The sequence below is a fragment of the Euprymna scolopes genome, chromosome 1 (assembly GCF_053919585.1).
Source record: "Euprymna scolopes isolate OS-2025 chromosome 1, ASM5391958v1, whole genome shotgun sequence".
Lineage (NCBI taxonomy): Eukaryota > Metazoa > Mollusca > Cephalopoda > Sepiida > Sepiolidae > Euprymna > Euprymna scolopes.
In genome coordinates this window covers 68851791-68879162 of record NC_136482.1, presented here as the reverse complement: position 1 = coordinate 68879162, position 27372 = coordinate 68851791, and the positions used below count along the sequence as shown (strand labels likewise).

General features: G+C 32.1%; 1 protein-coding gene across 1 annotated transcript in view; it reads right to left on the bottom strand.

The window, feature by feature from the left end:
• Nucleotides 1-16035: 16035 nt before the first annotated feature.
• The window catches only part of LOC145302656 (engulfment and cell motility protein 1-like), a 121610-nt gene continuing 110273 nt past the window's right edge, over nt 16036-27372 (bottom strand). The window contains exon 21 of the mRNA XM_080144672.1: nt 16036-16797. Within this exon, the coding sequence (XP_080000798.1) occupies nt 16645-16797 (153 nt within the window). The 3' untranslated portion in view covers nt 16036-16644. The remainder of the gene's footprint in view (nt 16798-27372) is intronic.

Genomic DNA, 27372 nt, shown 5'->3' with positions numbered 1-27372 from the left:
TGGATCATTTTGTTAATTTAATTGTAATTTTTGTATTTATTTTATATATATATATATATATATATATATATATAGGTTTAATGGTTATATTAAAATTCTGAAAAAACAACATATAGACACATATATTCGAATTAAGAATTTATTGTTTGGCAAAAGGAATATATAGAAGGGGTTATGTTGATTTTCTTAATCCATGGATTTTCAATAAAGGATCATCAGAGGAATTGAAATGCGGTTAGCAAAATGTTCAGCTGTGAATAGACACTTATTTTGCTTTGAGTCTTTATTGAAAATCCATGGATTAAGGAAATCAACATAACTCCTTCTATATATTCCTTTTGTTAAACAATAAATTCTTAACTTGCATATATGTGTCTATATGTTGTTATTTTTTTTTTCAGAATATAAATATAACCACTAAACTTATATATTGCTCTATGCTTAAATATTGAGCTCCTCCTTTTTGGCTTGGATCGCCCTGAAAATATTACTTCAGGTAATATCTATCAGGATCTTTCATCTGATTTCTAATCAGTGTCTTAACTCGATTATATATATATATATATATATATATATATATATATCAAAACTAAAAACATCGTTAAATTCATTACCCACACAGCAGCAGCCGTATAGCGTAATGGTGAGAAGCCGTCATTTGGGCGATCAGGTTCTGATCCTGGCTTGAGGCAGTTGCCTGTCTAGCCGCACTGATGAGCTGTGAAACAGCGAAACAGTACTGTATGTGGATGACTATATATATATATAGATAGATAGATAGATAGATAGATAGACTTTTAGTTAAAAATCGGATTTTGTTGCCACATCCTGTATATATATATATATATATATATATATATATATATATATATATATATATATATTTAAATAAGGGAGTAGTCACCAACAATGTGTATTTTTTAACATTATTTTATTATTCCGTGTTTACGCGCGTTTCAGACGATCTGTGATGCGTCCTCGTCAGAAATTATTTTCAAATGTGTAAAAATGGCGATTTTCCTAGTTAATTTGAAGTTTTTCCAAGGGGTGGAGGCTTGTAAGTGTTTATTATTCGTTGGTATGCTGAATTTTTACTGCTTTTTTATTTGGCTTGTCCAGGGAGACGTTGACCTCGCTGTAGTCGCTATCTCTTTCTGCTAATGTTTTTTTCTTTTCCTTTAGTGTGGGGTAGGGTGTGTGTGTGTGTGTGTGTGTGTGTGTGTGTGTGTGTGTTTGTGCGCGTGTTTGTGCGTGTGTGTGTTTGCTTTTATTGGTTTGGGAATGTGTATATTGTTTTATAGTATTTTGGGGTTATTTGCTTCCTTAGGAAGGCGGCTGTGGTCCGAGGTCGTTACTAATGTGTATGTGTGGGGAGGGGGGGGGCTGGCTCTTCTGAAGTAAGGGTAGGGGTGCTTTCATTCTATTTTGATATTTATTTTTTGGATTCTTGGATTTTAGTATTGTGATTTTTTCGTTTTAATCTTATATTATGTTTGTTTAGAAAGAGGGGTGTATTTAAAATAGGGGATTTTTTAATGTTTCTATTTATTTGTCTCCCCATGTGGGTATGGCCAGACCCAGGATCGGTTCCTAGTGTGGGGAAGATTTTGTTCCCCAGAGGGGGGGGCATTGGAGGGGGGTGTAGGTATGGGAGGGGGATGATAGAAGGGATGATAGTCGTTTCAGTCATGAGGGGGTTCTCCTCCCCTGACTGAGGAGGGAGCGAGGTGTTGGAACAAATATTATACTATGGTTCTAGGTGTCTCCTAGTGTTGTTGGTTTCGAGGTTAAGTAGGTTTGGTATTGTTCAGTGTGTTGTATTAGAGATAGGGGTGTTATATCTGTGTGTGGTTGTATGCGCGCACGTGTGTGTGTTTTAATGTGTCGGTTCTGATTTATGTGTGGGTGTGTATATGTGTATGTGTATGGGTGTGCATGCGAGTGTACCTTGCATTTCATGTTTTTGTGTGATGGTATTAGGTTCTGTTCAGTTCAGGAGTGAATCTGGTGATGAAGTTTTTTTCCTGTGTAAGTAAATAAAAATAATTGTCTGTTTGGAAGATGGGTATTATTTTGAAGCTGTTTCCACTGCATGTGTGTACGTGTTTTGAAACATAAAGGTGTCTGTTATCTGCAATTTTGATGTTGCTCTTATGTAAGGCCACTCTATTGCTGAAATTTTTGGTGGCGCCTATGTAGGATTTGTTGCATGTTGTGCATCTTAGTGCATATACTACATTTCTGGAGGTGCAATTTAGATCCTTTTTTATTTTGAATGTTTGTGCTGGGTTTTTGAATGTGTATGTGTTACCTTCTATTATTATGTCACATACTCCACATCGCGGTTTGTTGCATTTTGTAACTCCTTTTGTAGTATGTGGGACGAGTTTTGAGGAAGTTAGGATGTGTTTTAAGTTTTGGGTTGGCGTTTGCTTTTTATTATTTTTGTTGTTTTAAGTATGTTGTTTAGTTTGTCTTTCTGATTGAGGAGGATAAGGTTTTTTGTTATCTGTGTGAATAGTTCTGGGTTGTTTGTGTTGTGTGTAGAGACGTATGCTAGAATTTGTTCTTTGTTGTGTTCTTTTGGGGTTCTTAGTTGGTCTATTGGAATTTTTTCAGCCAGTTCAATACCTTTCTGTATTAGTGGTAGTGGGTATCCTCTTTTCCGCAGTGTTATTTGTAGTTCATTCAGTCTAGTTGAACGGAAGTGTCTGTCTGTTGCTATGGTGCAGACTCTACGTGCTAGGGAGTAGGGTATTGATTTTAAATATACATATTTCTTTCGTTGGAATTTATTAACCCATTTTATATATATATATATAATATATATAGTTATTATTATTACATAAATATTGTCATTGTTATCAATACACACAGAGTAACTTTCGTGCCAAGAGCACATACATTTAAGTACTTGCTCTGATATTATCCTCGGACTATGTATGAGAATTCCTTCGGGACTGAGACAATTTTCCTTCAGGACCGTGACTGTTTTTCTTCTCATTTAATTAGTTATATTATTATTATTATTATTATTTATTTATTTATTTATTTATTTTCGTCCCTATCCTGCGTGCCATCTCTATAGATGGGAGGACGGAATCTACTCCCATTAAAAAGCCGACATTGTCTCTAATTCTGCCCTCTTTGGGAGTTTCATTATTATTATTATTATTATTATTCAAAACTATCACCTTTATTATTAATCATATATCATTAGCATAACTATGAATTACATTATTGTTGCCGTTTAACAATTTCATTTCAATTCCAATATACATATTGAAATCAATTGTGTCTCATTTTTGCCGTTTCAATTAAACGCTATTACGTTGCAACATTTTAAAAAGTTTAAAAATAAAAAAAATAAATAAAAACTACAATCTTCTTCCACAAATAGCTAAAATAATCCACGTGAACTTTTTCGAACATGATTGCTAGGAATGAACGCTGTCCACACTACAATTTTCCAGTTTTTTCAACGGCTTTCTTTTTCTTTTCGATACTTTTTTATGGCCAAGAGCGGAAGTCCGCTTGAATATAAAAAAAAAACGGGTTTGTATTACTGTACACATAGATTCGAAAAAGTTGTCAAAAAACAAATATATAACAAATAAATGTTATCAAAGGCAAGATAAGTTACTTTCTACCAAACTGGATATATTTTTTGTGTTTTTATTCAATGTAACATGTTTATTCAGCTCGAAAACCATACAGTGTTTACCGATGTATTGGAAAATTAAAGATGGCGGCCGATTCTCTCGTTAACACGGTAAGTTCAGGAAAAGGTGTTATAAATAATAAACTAGACAAAATACTATTAAAAACCACTGAATATATGTCAATTTATGTCACGGTAACATATACTGAGCGAATTTCTAACAGTATTTTGTCTAATTTATTATTAATTACACCTTTTTCCAAACTTACCGTGTTAAAGAGAGAATCGGCCGCCATTTTGAATTTTGCAATACATACATCGCTAAACACTGTATGGTTTTCGAGCTGAATTAACATGTTAAATTGAATAAAAACACGAAAATTATATCCAGTTTGGTAGAAAAGTAACTTATCTTGCCTTTGATAACATTTATTTGTTATATATTTGTTTTTTGACAACTTTTTCGAATCTATGTGTACAGTAATACAAACCCAAAATAACAATCAAAATATTAAATACAAAAAGTAACATCGTTTTTTCATGCTTCAAAAACCCTCATAACCTTTAAATCACTATTATATGTGGACTTTTAACATTATATATATATATATATATATATATATATATATATATATATATATATATACGCGTTAGAGACGGATAGAATGAATACAGAAATCAAAGAAATCCTAATGTTAATGTTCGGTTTATTGATTTCAATTACGTCAAAACGATGTGACGTCAATGGCGACTGAATAATCCGTGCCACATGAAATTATAAGAATATTGTTGTTGAATAAAATACACGGATATAGGGCAACAACTGGAACAATCAGTAAAAATATAAAAAAAAAAACGAAACCGGATGTTGATTTACTGAAAATTTTATAGATTTTTTTTTTTTTTTTTTTTTTTTTTTTTACACAGTGATCACCACTTATCAAGGCCCGGAAGCCACTCAGGGATAAGGGTTATTGCAAGTACATTACGTTAGTGTGGAGATTTGATGAAGTGTTTACTTAAGGGGGCGGTTCATTAAGAATTTGTTTACATTGGACTTGAACACATCCAAGTTGTAGTCAGGTGGGAAGCAGGCAGACGGAACAGAGTCCCACAGGCGTGCAGTTCTAAGAAAGAATCTTTGTTCATGGAATCTACGTTTGGATTTAGGCACAGATATAGAGTGGGGGAAATTTTTGACAGTGGATTCGGCTAGACGGGTGTTTTTCGTGAAAGATTGGTGAGGGGGGACCAGAGATTGGAGTTCAGACGAGCACCTGTCATGGAAATAACGATAAAACAAGGAAAGGCTCGCAACGTCTCTTCTGTGGGAGAGAGGTTGCAAGGTAGAGAAAAGGGCATCCCTCCACTAAGCCATGAAGTCTATTTTGTACTCTGTCAAGGCAGGATAGGCTGTTTTTAGCAGCTCCTGCCCAGATATCGCAGCAGTATTCCATCCTTGGACGTACTTGGCTTTTATATAGATAGAGAATTGCATCAGAAGTGAGATATCTTCTGGAGCGGTAGAAGGATCTCACCATCTTTCCAGCGACCTTGGCAACAGACTTGATGTACGTGTTCCATTTCAGATCAGGAGTAAAGGTCAAACCCAGAAGCTTGTCAAAACATGGGGCCTCTCTCAGACGAGAGCCATCCATCCCAATTGATGCCAGATGGGGATCAGAGCGTTGATGATGTAAAGATAGGAGTTTGGTTTTAGATGCATTAAAGGTAACCAGCCACGTCTTCCCTCACTGAACCACGCGCTCGAGATCAGAGGAGAGAGAATCAGAGAGAACTTTGTCATTTACAGCCTTTGATGTGTTGCCATGGATGGTCGTGTCATCAGCATAAATGTCAACGAATGATTTAAGTATGAGTTTAGCGAGGTCATTGATGTAGATCAGAAAAAGAGTTGGGCCCAGGATTGAACCCTGAGGACTCCAGCATTAATACTGCAGACCTCTGATTTTTGTCCATCGACCACTACTCTTATGAGCCTATCGGAGAGAAATGATTTAATGATTGAGAAAACATTTCCAGTTATACCGTGGCTGAAAATCTTGTGAAGTAGACCCTTATGCCATACCTTGTTGAAGGCTTTCGATATGTCAGGAGCAATTGCTCTAGAAAGGAAGACTTTGTGAAGAGATTCACTAATCCTGTGAGATATAACCGTCAGCACATCTGCGGTAGATCTTGCAGAGCGGAAACCATATTGTGTGTCACTAAGAAGGTTGTTTCTGCTGAGGGTGGTTGACTATTTCTCTATTTAATATGGATTCCAGCAACGTACTCATAACACACAGGAGACTTATTGGTCTGTACTGAGAGGGAGATGACTTATCACCTGAATTCTTAAATACAGGGCAAACTGATGAGGTCTTCCAGGGAGTCAGAAAGCACTTCTCCTTAAGGCAATACTTAAACAGTTTCGTAAGTATGGGAGCAAGTTCTGGTTGAAGCTTTTTTAATACTATAATTGGGATGCCGTCAGGGCCAGTTGCTTTACTGGAATCAAGGTTCTTAATTAGCTTGGCTACCTCATGCATGGATATTTGTATGTTACCTATCGTGTTCTGTGTTATAGGAGGAAATATGGGGAGTTGATGGCCTTCGTCGCATAGGGTAGAATTAGCTGCAAAGTTCTTTGCAAATAGTTTGGCCTTGTCTGATGCTGATGAGATGACCTCTGGTCCATTGATAATGGTTTGGATAGAACGCATACTTCTGTTCAGGATCCTATTTGTTATTTGCCAAAATTGGTGAGAACCAAGCCACTGATCAGCTACCTTGGATTTAACAGACTGGGCATATAGCTCTCTTGCATTTTTTATTACTCTTTTACAGTGGTTGCTGGCAGTCCTGAAAGCAGCTTTAGTCTCACAGCATCTATTATGGAAAAAGTGATTTCTGTGCGCGATAGCAGCAACACATTCTGGGAAGAACCATGGCTGGCTGTTAGGTCTTTGTTGGAATTTTTTAGATGGTATGAATCGGTCTATGCCTACAATTAACCATTCGGTCAGATCTTATACTATAGAGGACACATCCTTTTTAAACATAGAATGCAGAGATAGATCAGATATGAATGTACAGAAGCTATCCCAGTCAGCCATAGAGTATTGGTATACAGTACGGTGGAGAGGTACGCCTGGGGACTTATTACATTTAATGCCATTGCTTTTTATCATAACGTCAACAATTCCTATTTCCTAAGTCTTCAGAAACAGTGAAATTAACAAGAATCTCTTTATTATCAGATTAACATTTCCTTGTTTCCAATTTAAAGTTGAATTAACAAAAACTCTTTTTCTTACCAGATCAACACTGTCATAAAGGGTTAATAATAGAGATGGATTCTCAGTTAAATATTATGAGAGGAATGAAAATGATGAAAGGATTGAACAAAACTTGATAATTAATGAGGACAAGTATTTGTTGATTTGAAGATAACCATGTTGTAGTCAGCAGGGAAGCAATCCCATGGTAGCATGTTTCACAGACGGGAAATTCTTTGAAGGAAACCTTGTTCATGGATTATAAATAAACATAAAGAAAAATAGAAAAGTGAATAAGATGATTTATATAAATAGTTTTATTTACTTGACTAGTACAGGTACATCAGCAAATTATTGATATCAATTGTTTGAAATCACTTAATCCGGACAATAATGATGGGAGATGAGGGGAGGAATGACTGCCCAACAATTGCCAGGTTAATTACAATTTGTAACAAAGTTATTTGTCTTATCTACATGCAAGATATATATACATGTATATATGTGTGTGTGTGTGTGTGTGTGCGTGTGTGTGCATGTGTGTGTTTTCTTTGCAAACAACTATTCATCTTCAAAATTTTAACTTTCACAAAAAAAAAAAAAAAAAAAAAATAGCCAATATTTGTTGTTTATTTTAAATCGACCAATTGAAAAGTCTGTTATAAAGAAAGAATTTTTCTAATGAGAGGGAGGGGGTCATAAACTTGTCATATCTCATTATACTTATCATTTTTAAAATCAAAATTGACTATGCGAGAAGTGGGAATGATTCTTAAGATACACATTACACAGACATTGATGGTTCAGGTTCTAAAAAAGATCCGATTTGAGAAATCTGTATCAAACAATCAAATTTTTACTGTATATTATATATATTACACTTGTAGTACAATTGAGCACTCTGATTTATATATATATATATATATATATATATTAAAATAAAATGCATGAAAAACGTTTATATGACAAATGGCAATGCAATATTATACAAAATAAACAAATATTTATTTGTTTAAACTTTTAAACAAATAAATATTTGTTTATTTTACATAATATTGCATTGTAATTTATATTATAAATATATTTTATACATATTTAAAAATTTAGACAACCCTTTTCTTATGGTAACACAACTTTGACATTATATATATATATATATATATATATATATATATAGAGAGAGAGAGAGAGAGAGAGAGAGAGAGAGAGAGAGAGAGAGAGATAGATAGATAGATAGATAAGTATATACACACACGTATGTGTGTAACTGTCACTTCTTTACAAAAGAAAGGCCATCCATACAAGCAATGTCTGTTTTTTTTTGTTTGTTTTTTTTTTTACACAGTGACCACCACTTATCAAGGCCCGGAAGCCACTCAGGGATAAGTGTTTGTGAATACAAAGATGGCTTAGCACACCTGGTTTATATTTATAAGTCTTGCTGCAGATATGACCTACAATGACACTGATCTACATTTGTGCATAGTTATACTGAACAGGTAAGCTGTAAGTCACATCACATGTAAAGTCATAACTGTGTGCTCCCACCCTATTACCCCTGCATCATTTCTTTATCGCTATGGGACTTACAGAGACTTTCTCTCCTTCCATACAATGACAAGCAGTGGCAGGGTCACTAGGAGACAATATAGAAACAGGTTTTATTTCAGAGTGTCTGTCTCCTACATGGATGATCTAACATAATCAATGGGTCACAATATATATATATATATATATATATATATATATATATATATATATATATGTGTGTGTGCAAGAGAAACGTTTATCGCACAGTGTTCAAGTTGGTTTCATAAATGGTTAATGTTAAATGTCCTTTGGGTAAAGTGTCAAAACTTTGTCAATTTACATGTATAATTAAAGTAAACATGAAAACATTTTCATCATGAAATTTGATATTCACATGCATTTATGAAATGTGAATTATTTATGAAATATTGGTTATTAAGTACAAGAGATTAAAATTCAGAATTGAAATGATTTCACATCTTTCAATTGTAAAACAGATTTTAAATGTCTCGAAATAAATAAAAACATTTAAATAAAATATCTTTTCCTATTTCAGAGGAAAGAACTCTCATGCAGGTATACATAAATAAGAAATATATCCACTGCATCTAACTAAAATTATATAAATGGACCAGTGGCAAACCTGATTAACTTGACAATACAAAAAAAAAAAAAAAAAATAGTTAAACTAAATGCACTATGATCTATATATCTAGCCAAAGAGTTAAGAAAGTTATCAAAGGATTCACATGATCTGTTTTTGTTTTTACAATTTCATAGCATGAAGTCATTATTAAGAATGTTTTCCACTATTTGGAAATTTGCTGCAAGATTTTTAAATTTTAGCTAAGATGATTTGATGAGATATTTTGAAAAAAATGTTTTTTTTAATACACGAAAATTGTGCTTATTTTTGGTTTTTAATTCAAATATCAAAAATATTGTCCATCACAATTTTTAAATAGAAGTTTTCTCAATAAACATTTACACAGAATGGAAGCATATTACAGACGGATCCATTCTTGTTTAGTCTTTTATTTAACAAAAGTGAGAACAAGTTTAGAAAAACATTTTACAAATTTGTTGGTTTCAGTATTCTTGCAGATATACTTAAATATAATTTAAGTGTTCATTCTATTAAAAAGTTAGTTAAGTAGATAAGTCTGTAAAATGAAATGATAGTCACTGTATAAAGATTGCGATGCAGCAATTTTCAGAGTAGGAAGAACCTGCTTGCTAACCTTGAAAAAATGCATTGAAAACAAAGAGTACTGATAACAATGGCATAAAATGCTTTGCTCATCAAAATCATTTTATGGTAAAACAGTCTTTAAAATAGATTGGTCCGGATTTTACAAAAAATACATTAAGAATTTCATCAAATAATTTAACAAATGCCATTTTTGTGGGGAAAGGCGTCTGTCTTATCTCATGTCAACACTTTGAGGCTATTTAATGTGGAAACACAATAACTATTTAAACAATTAGATATGATTAGTTGCTGCAGAGTGAATGTTGGGGAATTGAGACTCATACGTTTCCCAACAATATTAGTACAACACTAGATCTGAAGAAATTTGAACTCAGCATTACTCTAATCATGCCTTGCCTTCGATTATAATATGATTTCAGGTATATTTACTACAATAAACTGAAAAGAACTTAGAAAATTGAAAAAAAAAAAAAAATACAATTTCTATCCACTGTCATTAAATTTCAATGTAAATCTATCAAACATTATTGCCTTTTTTTTTTAAATTAAATATTAACATGTTTTTTAAATAAATTTCTTATCATCAAAAAACAAATAGAAATTTAGGTTATTATAGACATGCAATAAGGAAAAATGTTTAAAATTTATAAACAAATAAAATATGTATGTATATGTATCTGTCTTCTGTATGTATATTTATATGCGACATGTGTGCACATATGCAGATCTGAATACACAGTTCTGCAGATGCATACAATGGTTAAGTATGTTCAATAAAAAAAATGTCATACATGCATACATATATAATAATAAATAAAATTGAATAATAAAGAATCTGGAATAAAACAAAAATCTTGAATATAATTAATTGTAATATAAATAGATATAATTATAGATGTTGCAAGTAAACCATTGTACTGACCCACAAAAGTAAAAAGATAAACCAGCAGATCTAATTACAAATAACCACTTTTAGGCTTCAAGCAAATTAACCAGTCTGTCAGCAACCAAGTTTAATTATTCAACCAATTTAGTTAACTAGTAATCAGATATTTACGTGAATTACAACTTCTTTTAGTCAAACTTTATTTTACACATGATTAATTAAGGAAGATCAACTAAAAAAAGTAGACAATTTTTAACTACAGACCTATTTATTCAACATAACAGAAAAATTGAAATATCGATGGTCAATGTTATATAGTGGGATCCACAAACTTAAAGGAGGGGATGGGTGACAAATCAGGGGTTAACAGGTGACCCAGCAAATGGAAGGGGAAGGAGATTGTTTCTTCTTTTCTGGTGACATGCTCAAGCAGAGTTTACCTAAAATGTCACTGCTTTCCATTTGAATCCATTGAGTATAAGGGTGAGTGCACAATGTTACTCAGTGAACGGTCCAGGCATATTAACATCTTTCTCTCTAACCTGTGTGTAAAGTCTATTTAATATCTTCCTTGTTTTCCACTGATTGTTTTGTGAACTAATGAAACTTGTATAAAAATGACTTGCTGTCTTTGTGTAGATATTTGGTAGGACAAACAAGTATATAATGTTACATACACATTTCACAACAAAAGGATACCATAACATCAGCAGCGATTTAAATTGGATAAATCACATCCCAAAACTTCTCAAACAAGTGAAGAAGTCTTGACATCAATCAGCCATTTTCTGGACATCTCTTTAAAAGTGTATACAAATATGAAACGGTCATACTTAGTATTTTACATCATTAATTTGGTACCTTCATCTAGCTTGGAACACTGACAGCTTGAAAACCGTCAGAAAACAACACAACTTCCATGACTTTTGGATATATTTTTCTTTCAAAATTGATGAAGCACCAAAAAAACTGTCAGCATCAATCATTGGCTGTCGAGATACTGCATCCTTTAAGACCTTCATGCTTCTTGAAATTTGACAAAACTAGACCTGATCACCCCCATCATCACATACACATTGGATAGGTTATAGAGCACATGAGAACTGTATAAAAATAAAATTCCATCATTTTCATTATGATCATTATACGTTTTTTGCACTGGAAATTTATTAGCAAGAAAGATTTCAAAAACTAAAACTATCAGACAGTCATATTTTTATTATCCCAATAGAGTAATATATTTTTAGAACATAATCAAATAAGCATTAGTGTAGAACACTTTAAAAATAAACTGGATGACTTGAGAAATAATGTTAAAAAAAATGGAACTACACAAATATTTTTGGTATCTATTTGATGAAATGTTTATTTCTTTAATATATTCTGTGAAATTTTAAGTATTTGTGTATATAATTATCTTGACTTTTTTTAAATTAAATGTTAAAATCTGAGTCTTAAAGCTACCATTTCCAGAAACATAATTACATTCTGAAACAAGTTCATATTAATAGATGGAGTCAGATTTTACAGAATTACAAAAATATTTAATCACAAAATTTACTACATGCCATTGAGGTGGTAATAGGTGGAAGGTTACAGATAACCATGTTTTTAATATAAAAAGTCACAATTAAATGGGTAAAATTGTGTTTTCTGTTTAATCAAATACTCAAAATGTGAACATTTTGAGTATTTAATTGCAGTATGAGGATGCTACAAGTGAATGATAGAAAGATTTTTCATTTATATGCTCATACGTTATTTGTATATCAATACTTCTGTAAAACTAAATAAAGCAAATATTTGTCCAATAAATGCAAGAATTTGCTGTGTTCTTTCAGATTTTCAAACTAAAAACTAGAATTCAAAGCTAATCCAACTACTAAACTATCTCAGCAGATTTTTAAATAGAGAAAATATATAAATGACAAAAATCAAAGTTGTTTGATTCATAGGCATCTGAGATCCAATCTATGGTCCCCCCCCCCTTGTCAAACTTTCACAAAAAATGTTCATCTAGCTGAAACCACTATCAATAATTTCCCCTACCCTTTACTTATGCCTAAACCTAAATGCGGATTTCATGAATAAATCTTTTTCTTAGAACTCCACGCCTGTGGAACTCTATTCCATTTGCCTGCTTTCCAGCTGATTACAATATGGCCGTCTTTAAGTCTAATGTAAACAAGTTCTTGTCCCATTGACTACCATGCACTCATTAACCCTGATCCTCAAGTGGCCTTGATAAGTGGTGACTTTATTGTAAAAAGAAGAAAAAAAACGTATTATTGGAGACAAAAATTATTTTAAATAAAATACAGTTGGGAAATTAGTTCAAAACAATGTTTGGTTTTCCTACTCATTTGAAACCTATCTGTATTCAGAAATTTAAGACAAGATATTATAAATTACTGTAAATATCAGTTCTGAGCAAAGTAGCCATCTTGTATAGTCACTTGTTTACATAAGATACCTTATTATCTGTAACTAAGCAAGATGGCAACTTTGTTCAAAACTAATATTTATAGTAACTTTATATTAAATATTCAATTTTTTTTTATGAACACAAATAGCTTACAAAGGGGTATCGAAACTAAAATAAATTGTTTGGGACTAATTTCCCCAACTGCATTTTCATTAAAATATTCAATGTTCTTCAATATGACAGAATTTCATTTGAAAAATAAGATTTTCCGTATGTTTAACAGCATGAATAAACAATGACATTCGACATCTGTTTTCTACATTTTAATTCAAGCCAGAAAAATTAATTTTTAATCAACAGTTTAAAGACTTAAAAATCTCCTTTCAAATTTAGAACAGTCACAAAATAAACAGATGTCAAGTATTCTGGTTAATTTGTATTCATGAATAAAAAAAAAAAAATAAATTCTTGAATGTATGCATGCTTTCTCAAAAAAACAAACCCAAAAGGATTATATTTCGAAGGATCATCTATGTTGAACAATTGTAGGTTGCTATTTTACTGACAGCGCAAAGAAATGAAAGTTCAAACATTTTCTAACAGTCTAAATACACGAGCAAATAAAAATAAATCCACCGGCTGATTTCATAGTCCATATCATTTAGATTGATTAGGCGCTATGTAAGAGTCATATTATCCTTTAGTTTTATAATATTAAGACTAGCGGGATTCCATGGAAATTCCATGACAATTTCTACATTAATCTGCATAATTTACTGCCAATAACAATATTCCTTTTGAAATAATAAACATCTGTCACGGTTAATAATATTGATAAAAAATGGGTCTGTCCTGTTTTCATAAAAATTATCATATTCTCTAAATGTATAAAATGAACGTTTCTTCTTTGTAGTAATTTAAAACAATAAAATAAAAATAATTGTCAGTTAATCATTCTTCAAATCAAACTGTATATCACTCTTTGAAATACAAAATGCCATAATTTGATTTAGGAAATATTCATTGCAAAACGGGTCAAGTTGCAATTGTTTACTTTAGCAACATCAGGTTAATCACCAATAATCATTTTTGCTGAATCGATGATCTCATTTTTTTAATGAGTGTGAAAGGTGATAACGTATGTACGGACATTAAATGCCTTAGCATATTTTTATATAGATACACGAAAATACAGATGTGTTTAGCTAAGTATGGAAGGCCACACTGGTTTAAAAAAATACCCCTTCTCAATCTCAAATTCCAGCAAGCAAAAAAGAAATTATTTCTATAATCTTGTAAAAACAGACTTCCATAGATTGTACTAAGGAAATAATGTATTTTAAAATTAATAATTAAAAGTTTATAATATTTAAGTCATTTCAGAGGATTGAAATATTTAACACAACATATATCTGACACTCAAGTTATATATAGGAGTATAAAAGATTAACTTTACAAAAGTATTGAATTCTGAAACAAGCAGAGTCAACATAGCAAGCTTTGCACGCAAAGGGCTCAATATCTTTTCAGATAGAGCTTTTAAAATAATAAATTTGGCATATCTGAAAATTTTATTGCAATTTCATGCTTTATCCATTCTTCAGATTGCTCAAGAACATTGCACATTTGAATAAACAAAATATTAATATGAACAACATTTACTTTCTTTTTTCGTATAAAACTATCTAAAAAGATACTGAGTCCTGTATATTAACCAAGTCTACTGCCTGCATTCAGCATTAAATTCATATCTGAACAATGGTTTTGAGAAATTGACTTTTCCACATTATATATAAGTTCCTATCAACTTAAGATTATGGGAATATTCTTTTAGCCAACATAAAAAAAAACGCTTGCTGCATAACTACAGCTTCTAATATTTTTAAGTGATACTTAAGCCATGCTCTGTGCAGCATAGAAAGCACCTCATTGCTATAAACTTTGACACATGAGTCATTCTCTACTGATTTGGGTCTACCTAGAGTGATGCCATTTGAAATCACAAGCAATGCTAGTAATTTACAATTGTATATATTCTGGCATTATCAGACCAGTACCTCTGCCATAGAGGAACATTTATTGGAGAACGAGTCCTGTGTTAAAATTTACAGTGACAAAGTTGTTCTGTATTACACAGGGCAGAAAAAATATTCTGATAATCATTAATGAGAATTATATTTATGATTATTTTACGAAATAACTAATAAAGACGTATTAATGACAGATAACTGTAACAGTTTTGTTTATTAAATTCATTCAATGTTTTTTTTTAAATTTTGCAGAAGTAATGTTAAATATATAGTTTTTTGTGTTTTTTTTCCATAGGAAAAAAAAAAAGAAAAGAAAAGAATTATATATTTAATAATATATCAATCATGCTTCTAAACAGTACAAAAATACAAAACCTTTTTAAAATACAAAACAAAAAATTACAGCTATCAGTAATTAAGTTGTTTTTACACCAGAAGCCTGCATGAACATGCAATATATATATATGTGTGTGTGTATATAATGGTTTTATCGATTGGTTTCCTAGATGTAAATCCAATGGAACTCAAGTGATTATTAAAGAGTGCTCAACGCAGGGCAGAGCTGGTATATAGTCTGTTTATTATACAAATATTATTGGTTACATACGTGCATACATGTTTCAGTGGAATTCCAATTCAAGGATAACACCTCATCAAACTAAAAAAGAATCAATATTGCGACAATATAGATACTTTTTTGGTTTGATGAGGCGTTATCCTTGAATTTGGATTCCAGTGAAACATGTATGCACATATGTAATTAATAATGTTTGTATAATAAATACTATATATAGATAGATAAATAGATAGTGTGTGTGTGTGTGTGTGTGTGTGTGTGTGTGTGTGTGTGTGTGTGTGTGTGTGTGTGTGTGTGTTTAGGAAGCATATTTTCATTAAGACAAATGTTATTAAATAACATAAGGGGGTTTCTGCTTGAAAAGACTTTTTTTTTTTTTTCTTTTCAATTTTAGAATGGGCCATTTAGTATTTCAGTCAAATTGGTGTATGAAAAAAAAAAAAAAAAAGACAAAATAAATTATTGTTTTGAAATTATGCCTGTGCATTTTGCATATCACATCTCACCTTCACATACATTTATTTAAAAAGGTGTAAATTAATATCCATTGGCGGAACTCAGCAGTAAAGACATTATTTTGTATACCCAAAAACTTACCACACCTGATGAAGATTTGATGAATCAAATCAAAAGTATTTGCAAAAAAAGGAAAATGGGACAAAAAATTAAACTAATTTGACTGAAAAATTAAATGGACTATTGGAAAAAAATTTTTAAATGTCTTATTGAACAGAAATGCTCCATGATATTAAGTAACATCTTCCTATATATTCATATTCTTTAAGTAGAGTGTGATTTACGCATGCCAGTAAAAGAACTATCAGTTTGAAAAAAAAACAAAAAAAAACTGAAATCAATTTCATTTAAATGAGATTTGGTTTCTACAAAAATAATTCTTTAAAAATATTACAAATATTATGTGGAGTGCTTATTTTGTTTTGTACAATATTGCTCCTCGCTCCAACTTCATCTACAGAACATAAAAATATTGGTAATTGGTTCCTGCACCATTGTGGAAGTTTTTGTTTTTATATATGGTCATTAGATATTATAGAAAAAGTCCAAATTGTCTGGTTCTGGTGGGATTGGTGGCGCCATACTTGGAATCGGAATGCCCTCAGTATCCAACAGACGTAATTTGATTTCCATACCCAATAGCATTTCCAAATCTTCTTTCATTTGCTTACTTCCCATCTGAAAAGAGAAATGAGTCAAAGTATAGAAAAAGTAAAAATGAATATACATATTGAGATTATATGCTAGAGAGCGTAATGTATTTAGTGTACAGAGCAAATATTTAGAAATAAGAATAACTAAATCTTAATGCAGATCAGACAATAATTATTTTTGCCTTAATGTTTTGTTCAGGTCTAGGAATAAATTTAAAATCTTAAAGTGGAATGGTTAGATTTTAAATTCATTCACAGACCTGAAAAAGACTGTTTATGGTCGAAATAATTAGTGTCTGGTATGTGTTAAAGTTTTCTGCTATCCTTTATAGATAAGAAGAAGAGAGAGAATACAGATGAGAACAAAGAACAGAGAAAGCTGAAACATGGTGAAAGTGGATGTAAGTATGTAAGATAGAAACATTTTATTATACATATGAAAAAGTTACATTTATTAATTTACATATATAATATATAGTGAATATATACATGAACCCAAAGTTGTAGATGGGCCATCTTCAACTAAACAAAATAAGAATATTGTAAAAAAAAAAAAAAAAAAAATTAATATATAAACATAAGTTTTTTTTTTAAGTTTTGATTTTTCTGATCCATTCCAAAATACAAAGTCGAGTTTCCTTCAAAATTCCTTAAATTAAATTAAATATATATTATTTGCTATTTATCTATTAATTTTTCTTGTTACTATAAATAATAATGGTAGTAATCATTTATATATATATATATATATATATATATATATATATATGTGTATGTGTATATGTATATACTTTGTACCACGTGTTTACCAAGAACGCAACAACATAAGAGAGAAAAAAGAAAGTTTTGCAAGTTATATCTGGTAATTAACAAAATTTTGTTTTAAAAACTTATTTTTATTAATGTCATGAGACTTCCACATAAAAATATAAAAACTTCTTAAAAGAAAACAAAAATCTTTGGGGGGGGGGTTCTTCCTTTACATTATACTAGCGAGGGGTACCCGGCGTTGCCCGGGTGTTTGGAGGGGGGGGGGTAAAAAAAAAAGTAAGTATGAGGATCAAACCTGAACCCTTGAGGCAAAGTTGTAAATTAAAGTGTGAAAAAAAAAAAGTGCAATGTTAACCATTGCCCCACCGCGGAAACACGTTTGAATTTATTTAATTAGTTGGATTTAGCAGGTGCCCGTTTTAATGAGTTTGACTGCGGGATAGTATTCATTTACTGCTGAACGCTTTTTTTTCCATCCCCAAGATGTTATAGGAAAAAGACTAACCCACATGCGGCGAGCGACAAATATTGAATATTTATCTTCCCGAAATCGAGCAAATTAAATAGACAGACGAGCTCCGTTGTTAACTGTGAGATATTACCATTTATATGTGATATAAAAAGTTTTAAAAAGTTGTGAACCGACCGACCGCTTCTCTGAAAGAAGCCTTTTGTAGACACACAGAAAAAGCGAACACACATACGTACATACATACATAATACATTTTCACTTTTATATTTATAGAAGACTAGCGAGGGGTACCCGGCGTTGCCCGGGTGTTTGGGGGGGTTTAAAAAAAAAAGTAAGTATGAGGATCGAACCCGAACCCTTGAGGCAAGGTTGTAAATTAAAGTGTGAAAAAAAAAAAAACGTGCAATGTTAACCATTGCCCCATCGCGAGATGCTAACAGAAACACGTTTGAATTTATTTAATTAGTTGGATTTAGCAGGTGCCCGTTTTAATGAGTTTGACTGCGGGATAGTATTCATTTACTGCTGAACGCTTTTTTTTCCATCCCCAAGATGTTATAGGAAAAAGACTAACCCACATGCGGCGAGCGACAAATATTGAATATTTATCTTCCCGAAATCGAGCAAATTAAATAGACAGACGAGCTCCGTTGTTAACTGTGAGATATTACCATTTATATGTGATATAAAAAGTTTTAAAAAGTTGTGAACCGACCGACCGCTTCTCTGAAAGAAGCCTTTTGTAGACACACAGAAAAAGCGAACACACATACGTACATACATACATAATACATTTTCACTTTTATATTTATAGAAGACTAGCGAGGGGTACCCGGCGTTGCCCGGGTGTTTGGGGGGGTTTAAAAAAAAAAGTAAGTATGAGGATCGAACCCGAACCCTTGAGGCAAGGTTGTAAATTAAAGTGTGAAAAAAAAAAAAACGTGCAATGTTAACCATTGCCCCATCGCGAGATGCTAACAGAAACACGTTTGAATTTATTTAATTAGTTGGATTTAGCAGGTGCCCGTTTTAATGAGTTAATGAGGTCAACTGCGAGATAATATTCATTTACTGCTGAACTCTTTTTTTTCCCACCCACAAGATTTTATAGGAAAAAGACTAACCCACATGCGGCAAGCGACAAATGTTGAATATTTATCTTCCCGAAATCGAGCAAATTAATTAGACAGGCGAGCTTCGTTAACTGTGAGATATTACAATTTGCATGTGATATAAAAAGTTTTAAAAAGTTGTGAACAAACCGACCGCTTCTCTGAAAGAAGCCTTTTGTAGACACACAGAAAAAGCGAACACACATACATACATACATACATACATACATACATTTTCGCTTTTATATTTATAGATAAAACAAAAATACTTTGCTATAAATTTATTGTTAAGCTCACACAAAAGTAAAAAAAGCTATTACTAAGCCCAAGTCCAATTGGAAAGCCCCCCCCCCCTCAACAAAATCTCTCTTAGATACACACAATTATCTAAACAAAAGCCTCCCTAAAAAAAAATCATACAGTATTTATCTCCCATAAAAAAAAGTTAACTGCCTTAAAATATTAGAATGACCTGGAAATGAGAGATTATTTTATATTAAATTTATATATGAAACCGATTCTCCATTCTAAGATAATTTTTTTCTTTTTTTTTTTTTTTTTTCTCTCTGCTAAATTTTTCAGAGTGTTCACATGCAAGGTAGAATCTCATATTTTGGAGTTGAATGCCAGATTTCACTTTCTTGTACCTAAAATGCATTATAATTCAACCTAGAGTTATCTCATTTCCTTTTTAAAATGGATACATGGTATTTTTAAGGTATTGACACATTACTTGGAAATCATGAATTTTTTTAAAGATTTTTAAGTGCCATATTCTGATTCCTTGTACAAAATATTTATTTGGCAAATTTCATTGTTTAAGCTGGTGTCTAAACAAAAAAAAAATAACATTTTAACTGAAAGAATAGTGTAAAATATATGATAAAATGCATTAGGCCTTAAAGGGGGGAAAACATTCACCCATTAGAAGTACAGAAAGTTATAACTTCTTTATTTTTAATCGGATTTAAAAAATTAAAAAATATTTTTTCTTGGATCATCAAGCTCTTTCTATTTTCACATATATGTCCTTACTAAGATAAGCAATTTCAATTTTTTCATACTAGTTAAAGTAAACACTACTTATCTAAAAACAATTGCAAGCAATATACCCACGCATTTAGCCTGATGACTTTGGAATTTTTTTTTTTTACGAATCTAAAGATTGATCAAGTCAAAAAACTTATTTTGGTTTATGTGGGCTTGATATTCCGACTGGAGAATAAATTTAATAAAATGACATGTTTTCCATAGCATATGCATGAGGCAATCTTTTATTTACAGTAGAAAACTAGACAAAGCACTCTACAAAAGATTTACAACAGAAAAGTGATTAGGGACGGATAACTAATCCTGGTTCTTCTTCGTTAAAATAGCAAAATTCGAAAAATCAAGAAATTGAATTTAAGTTATTTGGATTCATCAGACTACTGTTCTCATCTTGAGTGTCATTTTCACAACGTTTCAGTCGATGTAACCTTCTTCAGGTGTATCATGTCGAACTCAAGAATTTGGACATCGATTGAAATGTTGTGAAAATCACACTCAAGATGAGAACAGTAGTCTGATGAATCCAAATAATACAAATGACCAATGCTCATCTAAAAAATTCAGAAACATTGAATTTCAAGTAAAAATAATGGTATCTTCTTAATTGTCATGTCACAATAATGAAGATATAAAAAAAAAACAATAAGGTAGAAAATTAATGAAAATACTTTTCAAAGACAATTAGCAAAAATTAAGTTTTGCAAAAATAAAAAGAAACGGGAGAGTTGGAATCGTAACAAAAGGGAGGTAAATATTTTCAGAAAAATGATTTTCGCTAATTGTCTTTGAACATTGTTTTCCTTAATAATTAATCTTTTACCTTATTGTTTTTTGTAATTTTTGGATATTTTCATCATTGCGACATGACAATTAAATAGATATGATCGGTTTTACTTGATTTTTCTATTTCGCTATTTTAATAAAGAACCCTAATCCCTATATGATGAAGAACACAGGAGATAATCTGATCCCTATAAAAGGTTTTAGCAATCTGACTAAATTGATAATTTCAATAGATTTCCTGCGGGAATGAAACATTAACATTTCTGCTTACTTCCTAAATATATATATATATATCTATATATCTATAAAAGTGAAAATGTGTGTGTGTGTGTGTGTGTGTGTGTGTGTGTGTGTGTGTGTGTGTGTGTGTGTGTGTGTGTGTGTGTGTGTGTGTGTGTGTGCATTTCCCTACCAAATTACTCTGTCAATTTTCAATTTACAGACTCAAAATTTGACATAAGGGGTATTGAGATTTGGGGAAATCTTTGTAATCGGTTTTCGGCCAGAAATTTGGCTGTCAAGGGGTCAAAGTTCTATGATTTGACCTTTAAAAACTCTAACAAACTCCTCTGTCAATTTTGGGTCTAACACTTGAAATTTTAAATGTAGGTTACTTGGACATGGATCTAACTTTTTAATTTGATTCGAGTCCAAAACAATAAATGTTAAGGGGTCAAAATTGGGGTCAAAGTTTTAAAAAGTTTGACCTCTGCAGACTCTACTAAATTACTTAGCCAATTTCTAGTCTAAACATTTGAAATTTTACATAATGGGTATTCAGAGCTTTTTAATTGGTTTGGGTCGAAAATTTGAACTTCCAAGGGGTCAAAGTTCTAAAGAATTGACCTTTGCATTCACCAGTAAACTACTCAGCCAATTTTTGGTCTAAACATTTGAAATTTTACATAATGGTTATTTAGACATGCAGCAAGTATTTTAATAAGTTTTGGGGCGAAAATTTGGCTGCCAAAAGGGCAAAGTTGAAAGAGTTGACCTTTGAAGATTCTATCAAACTCCTCCGCCTATTTTGGGTCTAAACATTTGAAATTTTAGATGTAGGTAACTTGGACATGGGTCAAACATTTTATTTTGATTTGAAACCAAAACAATAATGTTAAAGGGTCAAAATTGGGGTCAAAGTTTTAAAAAATGTACCTCTGCGGTTTCTACCAAATTATGCAGACAATTTTTTGATCTAAACATTTAAAATTTTACATAACAGGGTATTCACACATAGGGCAAATATTGAACAATAAAAAGGGCATGAGCGAAGGAGGGCAGAAATGCACGTAGTAAATAAGGTTAGTGTTAAGAATAATAGTAAATTAATAGCAAATAATTTTGGGTTTGAGATTAATTGAAAAATTGTCTGCATGTGTGTGTACATTTCTCTAGCAAACTACTGTGTCAATTTTTAGTCTAGACTATAGATTTGACATAAGGAATATTGAGATTTGGGAAAATCTTTTTAATCGGTTTTCGGCTAGAAATTTGTCTGTTAAGTGATCAAAGTTCTACGATTTTAACATTGAAAACTCTACCAAACTCCTCCACTAATTTTGGGTCTAAACACTTGAAATTTTAGATGTAGGTTACCTGGACATGAGCACAAACTTTTTATTATATATATACATATGCATATAAAGTTATGAACAGTATATAGGGCCCGAGCAAAGCCAGGCTGCACTGCTAGTGTGTACGTATTGTGATACATTTATTAAAATGTATAATAAATTATTTTATTAATTTTTAGCCAAGAGGAGATATATTTTCAGTATATTTTATTCACTGTATCATTTTTCGTGCCAAAAGGATTCAATTCACGTCTGCTCGGTCACATTTTGTAAACAAAACAGAAGAAAAAAAGGGGAGGAGGAGGCCTGCGAACAGGAGGAGAAGGGAGAGACAGATACTGTGAACGAAGAGTGTAAAAGGAAAGAGAAAAGAAAGATAGAGAGAAATAAACTGTATATATATATAGAGAAACTGTGTAGAGAAAGAGAGAGGTAGATCGTACACAGAGAGAGGGGCCTGAAAAAAGTTGTCAACAGGCAGTGGAGCTTCGCACTTCAAAGCGACAAGACGTAAGTCAGCGAAGGTCGGGTTGGCAAAGCCGGCGAAAGGTGATGACGACGTGGTAGCGGCATTGCGGAGGTAAATATCAACGACACCAGCCAATGATCAGCAGTCAAAGTTAGAATATTGACTGAATAAAAGAATGAACCCAGCAAAGGAAGGAATCATGGAGCAGTGAAACTTTTACTATAAATCAAGGGCTTCGATGAGCTTCAGAAACAATATTTGGAGCAATTAACACGCACGCGCGTAATGAAAAATAAATAATCCGAAGGACAAAAATATGAAAATTAACCTGCGCGCGCGTAATCAAATATAAATAATTTATAGGAAAGAAATATGAATAAAAAAAGACACAAAAGAAAGGTCGCCTTTCAAAGGATATTAAGTGAGTTTTTCAATCAAAACTTTCATTTCTCCAACATCTCTCTCTTACCCTAGAACCTGTATCCAATTGAGCAGACGATTTCTTGTTTTATGTGAACATTGACTGTTAATATATTTTTCTCTCGGTAGAATTTGAATCATTAAATCATTTCATTTAGTTAGGCATATTTAATTTTCTTTTCTTTTCTAAAATTTTATTTTATTTTTATATAAATAAAAGTTTGTTAATTTTTCAACGATATTTGTCCTCGTTATTTCTTACGTGATTTCGTTGTCCAGTACATTTCATTTTATTGTTGTCTTCGGGACGGTTATACCATTCCCATAACAACGCATTAACAAGGAACCTGGGAAACTTTATTTTTTTTATATATTTCGTTACGTCACCCATCTCTACCATCCCCAGTAGGACTGGGATATGTCGTAACAGTATATATATATATATATATATATATACATATATATATTTATATTTATATACTAGCAAAAGTACCTGTCGTTGACTGGGTTGAAAAACAGCCCACAGAAAATGGACTTGGATTTATGAAAGTATGATAGGTTATGAAAAGGAAGGGTTGTAAAGAGATAGCTTCGAATTTGGGGGTATCAAAACCAAAGCAAAATATGATGAAAGTAAAAATAAAATAGATAAACCCCATAATTTATTATACCATACCTGTTCACACTGAAACACTTATCACAATATTCTGTGGATCTATATTAAAAAAACCTTGTTGAACTTTGTGACATATTTCCATTCTATGGAGGTCAGGCGCGAACGAACACCCCATAAGTTTATTATACCATATTTCTTCAAACTGAAACATAATTATCAAAATATGCTTACGCAGATAGATATGAAAAGTCTTTATTAAAGTTTGTGCCTATTTCCATTCTATGGAGGCCAGGCTCGAATGCAGACCCCACAATTTTATTATACCATCCTTATTTAAGTTAAAACATACTTATCAAAGTATTATTATGTACATCTATATCAAAAACACTTGTAAACGTTTTTTTAATTTTTAAATTTTTTTATTTCCATACTTTGTGGACCAGGCGCATAGCAGACCCCACAATTTTAATGAATTATCATTATGTCAGATAAAACATACCCATTCCTGTGTCTCAATACATCTTCTATCATTATATGTGATCAGTTTTCTATAATAGTCAACCATATAGGAGCCTATTCGTGACCAGACACACACACAAACATTCAGCTTTATATTATAGATATATATGTGTGTGTGTGAGTATATACTCAGTAAAATAAAATAGAAACCCGCGTTTTTTTTTGTCAAAAGAAAAATGAACTAAAATACTTTTCAACAAATGTGTATACAGCGTGATGTGTATGAACGTGAAACCTGGCCAGTGAGGATTGAAGATATGTGTTGCATGGAGAGAAATTAAACAAGGATAATACGATGGATATGTGAGTTATAAAGACAGGCTTAGATCTGATAAACTCAAAAAAAGTTAAATCTTGTGTATCCTTTGAACCAGACATAACTCGGCATTCACTCAGTGCATGACATCAACAGCCGGATTATGTCCAGTGTCGCCGCTAATAATAACACTACATAGAAGAAAATAGCAAAATCTTAAGTGTAGAAACATTAACAGAAAAAAAAAAGAAAAACCTACCGTAATTCTTAATTTTTATTAACTGTGTGAAGAAAAATTTTTTTTTTTTTTTTCAAATAAAGAATTTTTAACCAAATTTTTTTTTTCAAATGAATAACAACAAAAGCAGATGGGTTATTTTTGTTTTTGTTTTTTTTGGTCAATTCACCTATGAGCAGTTGGAATTTTTTTTCCAAAGTCAGGAAAATTTCCTTAGGAAGATGTTTTTTCCTCAGACTTTTGGACAGCATCAGATGACGGCAAAATGGATGGAAAAGAGGTAACGGATATGTAAGGAAGATCTTCACCAACTGGGTAGCTTTCAGCGATGTGAGTTAATATGGAGATAAATGGATAAAAATCCAAAAGCTCCTGGCTGATTTCACGTTTTTGTTTGTTGCGTTGTTTAGCCTTCTTCCACATTCGCTCCACATGATTCGTAGTTGCTTGCATTTCAAGATCTACGAAGTGAAGGCTGTGGTTCATCATTAAACAGTAATAACCCTCTCCTCTCACTTTGCTATATGTCTTCCAACAGTTTCATACGACCGTGGTCCCCGGCAGAATATATCTTTTTTATTAGTGGAAGGAGGGTTTCTGCATTTCAGTTTGTACGCTCACTTATCACTCTTTTATCATCGGGGGGTGGGGGGTCATATCCATCGAAGAACCAGACCAGTGTGAGTAGTCTGCTGACATTATGTTTGCATTGGTTGAAAACAGAATCGCTTATCTCCAGCATATGTCCTGGGCCTCCTATCTGTCGGGAATTCCTGAAAAAATAATCCCAGAAAATGTCTTGCAGGAAATTCTCCCAATCAACTATAGTGTGCGCCAATCTCAACCCACATTTGCGTTGAAGGTTTTTATTTGTTGCCATCTCAAATACCCATAGGTTTATCAGTTTGATAATGCATGCGATTTTCAGCAATGATTTTTGCAAAGAAGTTCCCAATCAAGATTGCTGTTTACCGTTGACATTTAACATTCCTACATCTCCAGCCATAGCAATCAGTAATGCTCCCTCTTTTTGCTCATCATCGCAGGTTGCACATCTTATTGCCATTAGTTTCCGCTGTTGACAAAAATCAACTATGGCATCCAATGTCTGGAGTTGTTGGGCAAGTATGACCAAATTCATTTTTTTAAGAGCTTCTCTACTCTTTCTGATTTGCATCTAAGAAATGGTGGGATTTCTTTTCCTCTTCTAATTGGTATCCTAATTCTTGTCTGTTGTTCAGGTACACAGGCATGTCAAGTTGAAACTCAATGTGTTGCATTGTGATTGGCTGATCACCATGTTATGTCAGACAACAGCTAAACCCAAGCTGTTAACATCGTATTCTTGGGAAAGCCGAGCGAACACTGAATTACGTCTGGTTCAAAGGATGCACAAGTACTCTGAACAGTATAGCGAGATGTGTACAGACTAGGAGACTTAGATGGTATGGCCACACTGATAAAAATTGGATAGAAGTGCTTAGGTTAGTAAATGTAGAACGGTTTAGGTAGTAGAATTAGTTCATAGTGGAAGAGCAAGCAAAACATGGGAAGAAGTAATAAGGATGAAAGAAAGAGGGATAAATAGAAACCTCTCCAGAGAATGATAATAATTATGATCTACAAGCTGTACCAGGCCACACATTGCTGTGGCTCAGTGTGTTTAAACACAAAAAAAATATGAGAAAGTGCACGTTTCTAATGTGCATAATTGCACAATACTTTTGGGTATACAATATTTGGCAATTTCTAAAAATTGCGCTTCCAAAACAAAGATGGCGGAAATAGATACAATTGATGCAAATATGGAACAGAAGCTACTAAGCATGAAACAAAACACAGAACCATACAGAAACAATCCATTTTATAAAAACTATCTCAGTTTTAACACTTCTAATATATTTAATATATTATTTCAAAAATACTCCATTTAAAAATTAAAAAAAAATTTTTTTATTGTTTCGTGTGGGAAGTGCAAAACAACATAGGGTGTTTTGTTTCAAGAAATTGTTTTTGTTTTGACATTATCTATGTTATCATGAAACAATAAAGGGTTCTCCTGTAGGAGACGTCTCCCTGAACTACTTTCACTTTTTCATGCCCCTATTCTGAATTCATAGCAGTGGGCCAACATCAGTAAACTTTCTTTTTTCTACCATATCGGTCATTAACAATGTTTTTTTAATGTTTTACTTATTCCAAACCGATATAAATTATCGCAGAGTAAAAATGTTTAGATTAAAACATAAATCATTTTTATTATTTAAAATTATTTAATCAAGTAAAAATTCCATTTTTACTTGATTACTAAATTTAAAAA